The sequence below is a fragment of the Plodia interpunctella genome, chromosome 2 (genome assembly GCF_027563975.2).
Source record: "Plodia interpunctella isolate USDA-ARS_2022_Savannah chromosome 2, ilPloInte3.2, whole genome shotgun sequence".
Classification (NCBI taxonomy): Eukaryota; Metazoa; Arthropoda; class Insecta; order Lepidoptera; family Pyralidae; genus Plodia; species Plodia interpunctella.
Window position 1 is genome coordinate 3,364,227 of NC_071295.1, and position 13,539 is coordinate 3,377,765.

General features: G+C 37.2%; 2 protein-coding genes across 6 annotated transcripts; both read right to left on the reverse strand.

The window, feature by feature from the left end:
• Positions 1 to 992: 992 nt before the first annotated feature.
• DNAlig4 (DNA ligase 4) lies at positions 993 to 13,400 on the reverse strand. 5 transcript variants are annotated; one of them, XM_053758973.1, is made up of 15 exons: positions 13,100 to 13,388; positions 9,886 to 9,943; positions 9,559 to 9,775; positions 8,409 to 8,715; positions 8,066 to 8,241; positions 7,241 to 7,414; positions 6,450 to 6,645; positions 5,908 to 6,121; positions 5,636 to 5,762; positions 3,851 to 3,971; positions 3,176 to 3,369; positions 2,544 to 2,681; positions 2,195 to 2,465; positions 1,633 to 1,901; positions 993 to 1,392 (listed from the first exon to the last, which is right to left on the reverse strand). In XM_053758973.1, exons 3-15 carry the CDS (start codon positions 9,757 to 9,759, stop codon positions 1,075 to 1,077), a joined length of 2,706 nt encoding a protein of 901 aa, XP_053614948.1. In that variant the 5' UTR covers positions 9,760 to 9,775; positions 9,886 to 9,943; positions 13,100 to 13,388; the 3' UTR covers positions 993 to 1,074. The 5 variants fall into 5 exon arrangements, with proteins under 5 accessions (XP_053614948.1, XP_053614966.1, XP_064292658.1 ...); XM_053758991.1 differs by lacking the exon at positions 9,886 to 9,943 and having other exon boundaries at positions 13,278 to 13,400; XM_064436588.1 differs by lacking the exon at positions 9,886 to 9,943 and having other exon boundaries at positions 13,196 to 13,388.
• LOC128677851 (uncharacterized protein) lies at positions 10,617 to 13,101 on the reverse strand. Its single transcript, XM_053759002.1, has one exon. It carries the CDS (start codon positions 13,037 to 13,039, stop codon positions 10,652 to 10,654), a length of 2,388 nt encoding a protein of 795 aa, XP_053614977.1. The 5' UTR covers positions 13,040 to 13,101; the 3' UTR covers positions 10,617 to 10,651.
• Positions 13,401 to 13,539: the final 139 nt, after the last annotated feature.

A 13,539-nucleotide genomic window follows, 5' to 3' on the forward strand; every position in this document is an offset into this window, starting at 1 on the left:
TATCTGCGTTACACCCAACATAAAAGATCTAAATAGTTTGCAGAGAAAATCTAAATAGTTATTTAATTTTTTTAGCAACATTGAAGGCAATAAAGATTTCATTATTATCAGCTTACATAATTTTCCGAGATCAATGGAAACAAAAATATGTCAAAGTAATTCATATTGTATCAGGGTGGTAAACGATATCCAATCTCGCCGGACGATTGCCAATTAGCTCTCGAATTTCATTTGGTGACCACCGTATCTCCGAGCAGAGGTATCGTTATTGTAATAAATAAGAATTTCATCGATGCCCATATCACATTGCATTCTGCATCAGCACGTAAATGTGTATAGGTATTCTTAGTAGCAACTATTTATTTTGCGGTAGAAGGTGCATCAGCAAAACCAAATTGACCTACCCAACACTATTGGAAGTAATATTATGTAATCTATGCCAAGACACAAGACGAGGTAAACGCATGGTACTTAGGCAACTACAGTATAATCTAGGTATATAAAATTAAACCGAGAAAGATGGAATTATCTATCACAGTATCTATAGGTATGTATCTATGTATACGGGTGGTAATGATAGGTGCCTTTGCCATGGGTAGCGATACTAATGCGGTAAACTGAAGAAGCAATATGGGTATAATTAATGACGAATAAGGTTTTATTATGTTTTAGCGAGCGTATAAAGGGTTTGTTTGAGGCGCATCGGGTTACGGCATGTCACGCGCACTTTAGTTCATTTTGCGGGTGAATGCGCGATTGTGCAATGTGCTTTGTAAATCGACGCGTTAAATTATTGTAATTAACAGCGCTGTGCTGCGATTGTATTTTGTTCAACGAACTGTTTTGAGTAATCCATTTTACATTTTAACATATGGCAGAAAGCAGGCAAACGATGCAGCAACCTGCAGATGTTTACTTACATACATGTAATGATTTTAGTTTCGCGTAATTCATAAGGTTTGAATGGTATGTTGTCATTTATAAAACGTTAATGCAACGTAAATAAAATTTATTTCATACATTCCATACTTAAAAAATAATAAGCGCATGATTGTAATATAACATCATATAGCATTACATTTCTTCCAAAATAGTTCTAGCAGCAAGGCACTTTTCCAGCCACTCTTCAGTAACAAACGACGCGTCGGTCATTCTTCTCAATTCATCTATTTCTTCCGTTTTTGACGACTTCGCTATTACGACATGTGTAACATCAGGGCACAGCTGCCGACAAATATTAGCGCCGAACATACGAGCTCGTATTGAGTGAACGCTATGGTGTTTCGTAAAATACATGTAGCAGGGTCTTAGGAAGGAAAATGGGTTGGTATCCCCGAATAACTCTTTGTCTAACGTTAACATTTCCTGTTGAGTGAGGTATACCTTTGGTTCCTGCAACAAACGAAACGCTATGTAAGTTTTTCACTCCGTATATGTAGAATATGGTCTAAAATTGAGAAAAACAATTGAAATCCTCGAGCATAAGGCTTTTTCATATTACAGATTATAAAATAGTTCAATTTTCGTTCATTTATTTATCGTAAAGACGTACATGTGCTGCCAAGTATTTTTTGAATGATTAATTGGAATTAAGTAGTTAGAATTATTTATAATCAATTAACTTATACTTACACTATCCATTTTGTCGAAGCACCGTTTGAGAGAATTCAAATCTGAAGGCTTTGTATAACTATCTCCGTGACAATCGAAATCTATACTAAAGCTTTTTCTCGTCTCCCATTTCATCGCCAGCAGGTCCAAAGGCTCCAAGCGGCAAGGGAGTGGCGAGGGCTCCAGTGATCGCAGCCATGTTGTGGTGGTGACGTCCACTTCTTGAGATTTTATCGTGCGGAGCGCGAGAGCGGTGGATTTGCCCACCACCGCGCACCATGTATCGGGGCCTGAAATATGTGATTTCGGTTAGTGCCATCATTTATATAACCACATCAGCCCCGCTACTCAATCGCGCTAATAACTTCAGCTAGATCGCAACTGAACCTCGATCGTTCCGCTATTTATTTTTACCGTGTCGGTGTCGCGTAATTACACGTATCTAATTGCGCGACACAGACAAGTAGCGTAATAACTTTAATATACGAAATAAAAGTACATACCTTATTTTATTTGGAAGGCCAACAAAACCTACTTTATGGATACAAAATTAGTGGGCGAATAATAATTTAGCTAGTCTTACCCACGTTGGCGACACGGATCCCACTGTGCGACCTCACTATCCTGTCCAACTCTTCTATCGAACAGTCCTCGTCACTCGACAATACGCAAACTTTCCGATCCAACAGCGCCTTAGAGTCGGCCTCCACGTCCGCCGCGGCGACCACTCTGAAATGTGGCGCTACTTTCGGCTCTTCCTTTATCTTCCGCTTTCTAGTGATTTTGACCTGTTCGAGCTCCATTTGATCCGCGCTTACTGCGGTGGTCGCTAGCTTCGACACGTTGCTTTTGCTCTAAAATAAAGTACTAGTTAGTAATGTTCTCTTTTTAGTTTATTAGGCTACCGAACATAATGAACAACAGTAACTCACAGAGAGGTGGGTATTGAACTCTATGAGCGTCATGGCGTCGCCGACAGGCTTGTCCGCGCGTAGCCGCTCCACGCGCGGGAACCGCAGCAAGTGTCCCGCCCCACTGTCGCCGCTCCGCACAGCTTCTGTCGCCCGCACCTACACATACCCCGCTATTCATAAAAAAGCATAAAGCATATTTAGTAAGTATGCTATGTTACTAAGAAGCAGCGCAGACTCCGCACGTCGAATAGGCCCAAACAAGAGGCCTACCTGCGGAACACCAGTCGTCGAGGGTAGAAAGACGCGAGAACGACGACGAAGCACTCCATTGATATTTGACGTTTCACGTTGCAGCCAGAAGTTAATTTGGCCATGTTATATAGATACTTACCAATTTTGTGTTTAAGTATATATGTATATTTTATCATCCAAAAGCCCTTGTATTGCTCCCAAATTGCCATATGACGCGTTGGGAGCCCCCAAACTCACGATCACAATTGAAATTCGACTGTAGGAACCAGGTCGGTTGGCTGTGATAGGTGGTACCTAGTGACATGTGAAGGTAATACAAAAAAAAACATTTTTTGTTGTTATGTTATATAATGTTTACTTCTAGCTTAAACAATTTATGTGATGTAATAATGTCTCACCTGCAAGACCACGGAGTGTTCTGGCAAAATCCAAAAGTCAGGCTTCGTTTTCCCGAAGACGAGCGACGCGGGCGGCTCTCTCTGTTTGAGCGGCACCCAGTTCCGCTCCAGGGCCGCGCACAACGTCCTCAAGTCCTCGAACGATAGCCCACTGGACACGCGTCCGATGCTGAGCCAGCGGGTAGGCGGCGAGCCTTAGAGGTAAAAAACTATTCGCATGATTCAAATACTTTTCCAGATACTTTTTGCCATGTATAAACAAATAAAAATATATGGGGCTTGTGTGATAGTGGACACGGTGACGGCACAAATGTTGGGAGTCAAAAGTCGCTTTAATTATACTTTGATGAGATAAAAAAAAATATATTTAGTGATACCATAAAAATTACATCAATTACTATCACTGGTATACTAGGTAATAGTGTTTACATTTTATTTTATTTTATACACAGGAAATTACCTTATTCCCAAGGAATATGTAGCCAGTGTTATACGTGATATAAATAAAGATGTTGTAGTGTATGCGTCTATATTCACTTCCTCCCCACTACTGTGATAAGTAAGTACGGCGAGGCGCACGGACGTTGGAGCAAAAGTCATGTGGCTATGATGTATAGTTACGTGCCAGGATGGGGCACGTTACCTCGCTAGTATACCACAGATGTTATCAATTACCCGGAGTAGTGACATCAGCGCAGGCGACGTGGAAGCTGCTGGCGCGGCCCTGGCGCTTGTTGGCAGCTTCGTCCGCGCCGATTACCACCACGTCCATATCGTTCATCGTCGATTTCGTGTACTACAAATATTGGTATCATCATAAATTATTTATAATAATTAATTATGTATAAACTTTACAATGAGAGCGCGTCTATATAATAACTTCTTAATAGTGTCTCCCTCTCATTTGAACGTTTTCCCTGTTTCTTCGTCCGGTCCACTTTCCTACTGTTTATCAGACGGTCTTCGGCGTCTTTAGTTTTCTTAATGCATGCTTATCATCCATTGCTACTATAATAACTGGATTTGTATTCTAATCTCGAGAACTGACTTACTTAATCAAATTTATTATTTTTTTCATTGATTCAAATTCATGAGAGGAAGTCCATTCAAATTCGCGAAATCATAAATACATATAATAAAATTGAAGAAAGGCCAAATTTGTACATTGGATATTTTTTTAAAATTCTTCATGGAATATATTTAGTTACTGATATAGATGAGGAAAATATAGTTTTGGAAATTTTTGTTTGTCTGTCTGAACGCGCATCACTCGAAATCTACTGTACCGATTTGCTTGAAATTTGATTTGTAGATACCTTATAAACCGGGTTAACATCTTATATACATTTAATCCCGGTAAATGGTTAGGTTCCCGTAGGATAATGGAAAAACTAATTAAGTATGAATAAAAAATGCCTCAGAATCCCGGGTTAACATCTTATAGACATTTCATCCCGGAAAATGAGGAGGGTCCTGTAGGAAAATTAGATACATTTCATCCCGGTAAATGGTCAGGTTCCCGTAGGATAATTGAAAAACTAATTATGGATCAAAAATTCCTCGGGATCCCGGGTTAACATCTTATAGACATTTCATCCCGGAAAATGAAGGAAAATTAAAATAACAATCCACGGAACTTTAAAATTTTATAGAAAGGTATAAACAGAATATAAACAAATTGTTTTTATCGATTAAAGTCTGATATATATATAATGGGCGCAGTATGTACATCAGTATAAAACTCTTCTGTTACTGAGTGACTGACTGACTAACAGACAACGTACACCTGAAACTGCTGGGCGGGAAGCTTAAATTTGGCATGTAGGTGAGTGTAGGTGAGTACTAAGATAGGATTTTTGGAAATTCTACTCCGAAGGGGTGAAAGAGATGAAAAACTGTAAATATGAAAGTTCTACACCGTTGAAGTTAGTGACTTGAAAATTTGGATTTTGGTTGTTAAAGTAATGAATACGTGTTTCAGATTTTTCTGAAAATTAACCCTCAACCCCTTTATAATGGGGAGTGAAAGATTGTATGGGACTTAATACAATTTACAAGATAAAACGCTGAAAATTGGCACACTTACTTTTTGTAGTAAATACAAAAAATGTTTAATTTACGTTTGTGGTTAATAAAAAACCGGGACGTAAAACGTCATGGAAAATGGGACGGCACGTGTTGCAGAAAGTGGGAGTGGGGCTAGGAGCGGGAAATGGGAAGGAGACACGCAGCGGGAAACAGAAAATTGAACGAAAGATGAGAAAAAATGCGAATTTGAATCATATATATTTACCAGTCTTACAGAGTACGCGATAAAAAAATTACTGAGATTTTGCTATAAAATTCACGCGGGCGAAGCCGCGGGAAAAAGCTAGTTCTAAATAAAAATTAATTCGTAAGATACATAATGTAAATTTAGCGGAGAGCTCAAAATTAAAATACTATATTTTGTATTCTTACCTCGGGTTTAATTTTGTACCAGCCGCCGCTCGTCGAGCTTGGCAAGTAGTACGACGAGGCATCCTTCACGACTATTCCTTCTTCTTGCTTCTCTATTGCCTCATTCAATTTGCTCCTTATGACTGACCTAGTATGAAGCAATACCACAAAATTCAGAAACATTCGATCACTAGGAAATATAACAAAACGGAACTACGATCGCTGTTTTAAGATTAGTACCTACTTACATAACGTAAAGGCGGATTTATCGCATAGCAATTGTAAACCCTGACCTGTCCTCGTGGACCTCCCTCTTGCTGTGCAGTATGACGCCTGTGACGTCATCGAACATGTCGTCCAAAATCGCCAGCCGTCGTGACAGCGGCAACCCACCCGACGCCGCGGGTCCCACCAACGACTTCCCGTTGTACATTAACACGTCGTATGCGATGAAACATGGCCGTAAACTCGACGTCTCTGTTATCTTTTTTACGTCGAACGGTTCACCTGAAAACAAAGACCAATAAGCTTTACAAGTCTTGTTATGTAAACACTCTTACCATGTCTTTTTACAGCACTAGAAATTAAAATAGACTTCGAATGTGTAGTTTTGAACTAATATATTTGATTTGTTTTCAACAAAATGCTGTGAAGATTGATTACATGTTAGGAATCTTAAGATAAAATGGAGTGTAAATAAGTGTAGAGTCTATAGAACCTAATACATAGGTAAAGTGGATTATACTATACCTATCCTCAACGCAAACGCTCCGGATCAAAAAAGAATGTCGTTTCATATCGGAAATAAAATAAAAAACCATTGACCTAAACACACCTTTAATTTTAAAGGTTTGGCTGTACTTATGCCAGCCCATCATCTCCCCGTCGATGATGAAGCTCGACACGCTCCCAATGAAGCAGTCCTTGAGATGTGGAGTTAGCAACCCAGAGTCGTGGGTCTTGCCGTAGTTATCAGAGTAACTGTGGCCTCGCCGCGAGAAATACTCGTAAACACCATCTTTCATGTGAATCTTAAAATGAAATATAAATATTCGCTACACCTAGAAAATATGTAATTATACCAAATAACATAAGTACCTACTAATGATTGATCTTATAACCGACTTGAAAAAGAAAAAAGAGACGACAAATCCTTCTAAATTGAAAATTGAACCTAAGTACCCAGGTACGCTAGCGATGCGATTCATGATTTGATAAACACTCATTCTGATAAACAAAAATTTTTTAGAGGAATATTCCTTCAGACGTGGCGTGGCATAACCATGGATTTAGTAAGTACTTCGTACAACTGGGCATAACATATTGTAGATAGATTTGTGAAAAAAAGAAGGGAAGGTAAAGACGAATATAGCTCTTTGGCTGAAATGCCAAAGAGCTATATTTCAGCAGACTAATAAAACATTTTCATATAAACGAAAATATGTAAAATATTAATTTTGAAATTATATAGTCGCGCATTTCGAGTACACACAAAATAGGTACAGTTGAAAGCACATCAACCAACACAAATTAATTGCAAATTCGCCCTTTTTAGCGCGGTATAAATAAAAATCAACACAGAGTGACTTGACACAGGGTCTACTGTACAATACCATGTATATATACCTGAAATCGTTCACCGTCGAATTTATTCTCAACAATGTATGTTTTGTCCGCAGATAGATGCAAGTTGGTCTCCGTGACATCGAGCCGCTCGCAACGCATTGGACACACGGGATAAAATATCTGCACGCCCATCTCAACTGGCCTCGCGTTACCATCATCGAACATCTCACAAACCTGACAGCAGATAAAAATATCTTATTAGGTACCTATCTACAATCATTTACAAACCTTATTTTTCATGTTCGCTAAGATGTTGATATTCGTTTCGGTTTTACCTATTGGCTATATTTTGTCTACATGCTCTGTCCATGATTCTGAACAACTTTTAGTATGAGAATAACTCTGAAATCACGAAAAAAAATCAGCTGTTCTAAGTATATAACATTAAAAATGTATATATGGGTGAGCTGATTTCTTTTTTCGAGATTTCAAGGTTGCTTCCATACGAAAAGTTGTTCAGTACGATTGGACTGAGCATGTAGATAAAATAATGCCAATGTACTTATAAGAAATCACCCTGTATACAATTTGATCAAGCGATAATGATGAATTCGAGAAGAAATTCACTTCTCCCTACCTAGATGGACAGCTAACATGGAGTAATGAGGACTAGTGCGACAGAGAGATAATATTATGTTATCCAAAAATATTTTTTTTTCTTATTCCTCATGGGTCCCTGAGGTCAGATTGGTATACAAATACAAACTCATGTAGTACGAGTAGGATTCGAACCTGGGACCTTTCGGTTCACAGGCAACCATTACACTTGACGCTTCAAATCCAAAAATAATAAATAGGTACTTATATAATCTAAAAATCACGTACTTTCATTAAGTTATTACACTCTTTATTGTAGCTGGGTGCGTCCGGGTGGAAAGCAGCCAAAATCCGGTCGGTGCCCATTGACAACTTCATGTCTTTGAGAATCATCCTTAGGAACCATTCAAATTGCTTTGGGCTCAGTTTGTCGATGGCAAATTTAAACGCTTCGTGAAGAGCAGCTAAAACAATCATGTTAGAATATTAAAAATCTAAGTAGATGCGTCCCACGGCATCGATTCCTACGGGAGGAAGGAATAAACGACACACAGTCACGACAAAAGCAATAGGTTCAATATAGACCTAGAGTCCAACAAAATTTTGTTTCTCAAGTAATTTGAGTACTTACGTCCTTTATTGCCCACTTCGGCCATGGCTATTTTATCCAAAATTGCATTAACCTTCCCAATGTCTAGGCATCCGGGTTTTTCGCCGAACCTCTTCTTTATGACAAAGTAAGCAACGCTGGCGAAGTCTGGCGCATTACTGTCCGCCGCAGATCTGTAATTCTTGAGCTTCTGCGCGTCCATTGAGTCAGAGATAGCAAGAACCTTGACTAGTAACACGCCCAGTTTGCTTTCCTTCATGTTGTATGGACTTCTCTCGCGGTCGCACGCGGGTAGTAGAAGTCGAAGAATGTTAAATAGGCTAGAATCCTTAAACATTTCCGTGATTATTCGACAAAGTTTGAAGCGTGTCATATTAAAGAGGGTGCTGCCTTTATCCATGGAGTAGGTACGGAAGTCTGTACCTACTCCGTGCACTAATCCTAAACATATCTCTTTCCTATATATGTATCTTAGTTATCTAGTATGTTAGCAAAAATGTAACAAACTCGCCTATCTTAACTATTACATATTATACCCACATGGGTATAATATGTAGTAGTTAAGATTTGAATTTATACATATGTAGGTACCTATTGGTTCATACAGACAGCTGTATGAACCAATAGGTACCTACATATGTATAAATTCAAATTCAAATCATTTATTTAGAAAAAAATTTCTCGTCAATTCACGTCACTTTTCCTCGTCAATTTTTATATTTATAGTTATTTCTCACAAGCTACAAACTACTGGCATTTCGGAACGAGCACTGCTGAGAAGAAATGCCGAAAGAAACTCTTTTGAACAGTGTTGGTCCCATGCCAGAAGGGCTTACAATTATTGTTTCTTAAACAACAGGTTATGATTGTGATCAGGGTGCCGAACATTTTTTTAGATTAAAACCTCGAGATTATCTTTAAGAACTCTTCTATAGTTATCTTCAAGAACTCTTCTATAGTCTTATATAGTTCTTGAAGATAATCTCGAGGTTTTAATCCGTAAATAAAACGAATAGCTCTTTTCTGTAATACAAAAAATTTTCCTATCTCAGCTGCATTACCCCAAACTAATAGTCCGCGGGACATAATGCTATGAAAGTAGCTGAAATACACAAGTCTAGCTGTATCTATATTCGTACACTGTCTGATCCAACAACACAAAAGCGCCTACCTTTTTTTCTGTTACTTTAGCAGCGGCTAGTTTACATTCATTTAAAAACATCTTCAGAATATCTCCTTGTGCCTGTTTGATGCTTTTAGTTTTGTTTTGCTGTTTCTTGTGATTCTTCTGTACGTCGCGTAGTTTTTCCAAAACGGAGCACAAGTCTGCAAACGCAATGGAGTTCGCGGGTACAACTTCTTTGCTCTCCATAATTTAGGTTTGTATCCTAAAAATATATATATAATATTATATTCATCGTTTATAGAGCTAAAATATCGCGATACTTTAGATGTTCGTGCATTTGACCACTCGTCATAACTTGTAGTTACACTGTACCTAAGTAACAGGCAGGATACTTTCTCTTTTCTTCGCCCGAGTCATGTGTGGGTGGACACTTGAAAAAATTTACCATAGTAAGTAGTAGCAAATACATATAATGAATTTCGTTTAATATGTTGGTTTTATACCTAGTCATAATCGTTACTTATTACCGAAGAAAATGTGTTTCAGATTGTCTAATACTTTTGTAGGACATATGTACCATCGAAACCCAACATTGCGCGTGGAAAGGCACGCCAGTTGACTAGGTACTTGACCAGTTGTATTATACCACCTAATCTCAAACCTCTATTTTTTACTAATATTATAAGGAGGAATGATTTGTATTTTACCCATATGTACAGAATAAATAATAAAAAATCGCGAAAGAAAAGCGGCCAAAATCACAAACTCTTTTCTAGATTGTGACCAACTTTTGGTTTAAACCATGAAATTAGTAGGTACTCCGTCGAAGTACTTACTAAATCCATGAAATAAACATACTCATATTTGAAGATATTCTCAAAAATAAACCGTTTTTGGTGTATTTTACATGTCATGCAGATCATTATGCATTTATTTCCTTCTAGGTTTGTTTTTTTTTTTGTTAAGCGTGTAGTAAACATACATATTTTTATAGTATATCTAATCCCTGTAGACATATCTAATGTCCAATTACATTATTTAGTAGATAGTAGAGGGCTTTTCTCATCAGTGGGTGGTAATCTCAAAATATAATAAAAAACACATTGAAATGAACATAATTACTTTATTATTTTATAAATTATATTACGATATATTTATTTAAGTATTGCCTCGCCATTTGAGGAGACTGGTCCTTATAAAGAATGTAGAGGTTATAGGCTGTCTCCATAGTCAAATCTGTGACTCCATGATCTGTGCAAACAGTGATTGGTCCAGAAGCTAATGCCTTTTCATAATATTCTATAGCTAAATTATTGATGCTCAACATTTGGTAAGCCCTGCCCAAGTTGTAATACGATTCTTGATCACAATTTCTCAATTTTTGATACGTCAGCAAATATGAAATGCCTTGTAATATCAAATTTTGATGTTTGCTAACAGTTCTCTGTGATGCCATTATTAGTAAAGTAATCCCAATTAATAATGCTGATAATGGGTCCATTGGGTTTTTATTATGAAAATTTAAAAAATGTTTGAATGCTACAATATATCTCCCAGACATAAGAAAATTATTTCCCAAAAGTAAACTCTTTACATCACTTGGTATTGTCTCTTTCTGGAACAGTCTCATTAAATATTTTATATGATTTATTTCTACCACAGTAAGAAGTAGAAATCCAAGGAGATTCCATGTCCGTATTGTTGGGTATCTTTGAGCAAAATCTTTGATAAACCGATTTGCATTTTCTATATCATTATTCAGAAGACATGCTTGAAAAGAAAGGAATTCGATATCAGCTCGATGTGGTAACAAAGACTTTGAAGTCATGGCACCAGCAGTCAATCTTTGCATGGTGTTATACTTTTTATTTTTGAAAGCAATTTCTAATAACTCTTTAAAAAGGTCCCACTCCTGCTCAGGGGTTAATTTAAATGTTTCATCTTCATCAAAGTGTATTTCATTTGGCAAACAATTCATTTCACCTCTAACATTACGGAAATTCTGAATGAGTTCAATACTATTTTTAGGATTTTTCTGACTGTAACCAATAGCAAGTTCTTCAGGATGCCTATATTGAATAAATGTTTTTGACAGCAATGCTTGACCAACTTCCATATATTTTTCAGATATATTATGTTCTTTCAAAACACAATATTGTTCATAAAGTAATTCCATGCTGATAGCATATCGATAATCTTGTTGCAAGATATTCACAGCTTCATTCAGTTGTCCTTTTTTTATAAGAATATTATACAATTTTCGACGAGCTTCTGGATGTTGAGGGGCATGGCTTAAAACTTTGTAATATGATTTAATAGCATCATCATCTTTGCCTAAATTATGCAGACAATCAGCATGTTTTAGCCAGACTGCACCTAGATTAAAACTTGTATTATTGACAAGAGGTTCTAAGAGCTGCATGGCTAGCTCATGGTGTCCCATGGCAGACAGTGCCTCTTCTATGTCCATATATAGATCTCCAGCTTTCTCAACATCATTGGTCAAGAAATCCTTCAGCAAATTGCGAACCAGTTCAATAGCACCAAGATATATAAAACAAACCAACAACTTGCTCTTCAAATCAATTTGCAAGTCATTAGGCATAGAGCATTCTAAATAATTTGTTTGCTCTTCTATTTCACCCTTAGGGTTTTCAATAGTCTGAATTTCTGCCTCAATGGTTACCCCTGCACTTGCAACAAACACCTCCAGACATGTTTGATATTGTTTTCTGGATATAAGTAACTCCAATAAAATATTTATATCTTCTAAATTAAATGCTGTTGGACATTTTTTATATACAGCTCCCATTAATTCTAAAGCCCTTTCAATTTCATTACTATTGTGATATAAAGTTACACCAAGCCTAGTATATTTCATGATAGTATCAGGCTCACTAGCAGGTAAGGAAGTTGCTATTTTATGGTAACATCTTACATGAGTCACATTAAACATACTTAGTGGATATTTATTTTCTTCTAAAAAATCTAAGACTTCAATTCTCTTTAAGTGATTGTCTAAGTTTTGGGGATCTGCTCTTATGGCTTGAGTGTAACACATCATTTCCTGCTTTATATCACCTCTTTGTTTAGAAATAGCTGCTAACCTCAGCCACTCATTGGGATCTGATGGACTCAAATGTGCAGCTAGTAAAGAGAATTGCAATGACTTCTCAGGATCACTTTCATATATTTGAGCTAGTGTTTGATAAGGCTCTGCAGATGTAGGTACCTGCTTTATAATTTCATGACACATGCGTTCTGCAGTCTCTTTATCTCCTCTAGCAAAACGCAAATTTGCTTCACCCATGAGACCCAGCAAAGCCGGTGTCAATCGGGTTCCTTTTCGTCGTCTTATTATACCTTTTTCAACAACTTGACTTATGTGTCTTGACTCATCCAAACTTCTTCTGTTTGGCTCACTGTCTTCGTCATCATCATCATAATTGAACCATTCACTAGAGTATTCGGCGAAAGACATTTCACCGCTTAAAAATTTATTTGTCAACTCTTTCTCTAAATCCATCTTGTCGGTAAACGTTTCACGAATCAATTGAGTAAAATAAGAGTGAAGTGCTATACTTACATATGGTTTTTTCAATTATCTTTAAAAGAAAATTGAAACCGACTAGCTACGTCCCATTTTTTTTATTTTTCTTCAATTTCAACAAACTAAAAATACCTTTTTATAAATTCCTTCGATAAAAAAAATCGATCTGTACCGTGTTTTTATAATAAGTAGTGATAAACAAAACAAAATCTACCACTATACGAGACGAACTTATTGACCTCCCCTCGTAGGTTATCCATAAATAAAGTTTTTTTTTGAAGTAGCAAAGACTAAGGGCAAAGAATAAAATAACTCCGTGCGGAATAGATCATCGAGAATAGATCACAGAATACTAAGGCTTTGCTTTTTTTTTAAATTCATTTTCCATATTACAATCTTGAGGGACCACGGCTTTGTAATATTGGTCCACTGGTGGTGAGCAAAGGTAGGTAGGTAGCGCTTCACGAGGGCGACAG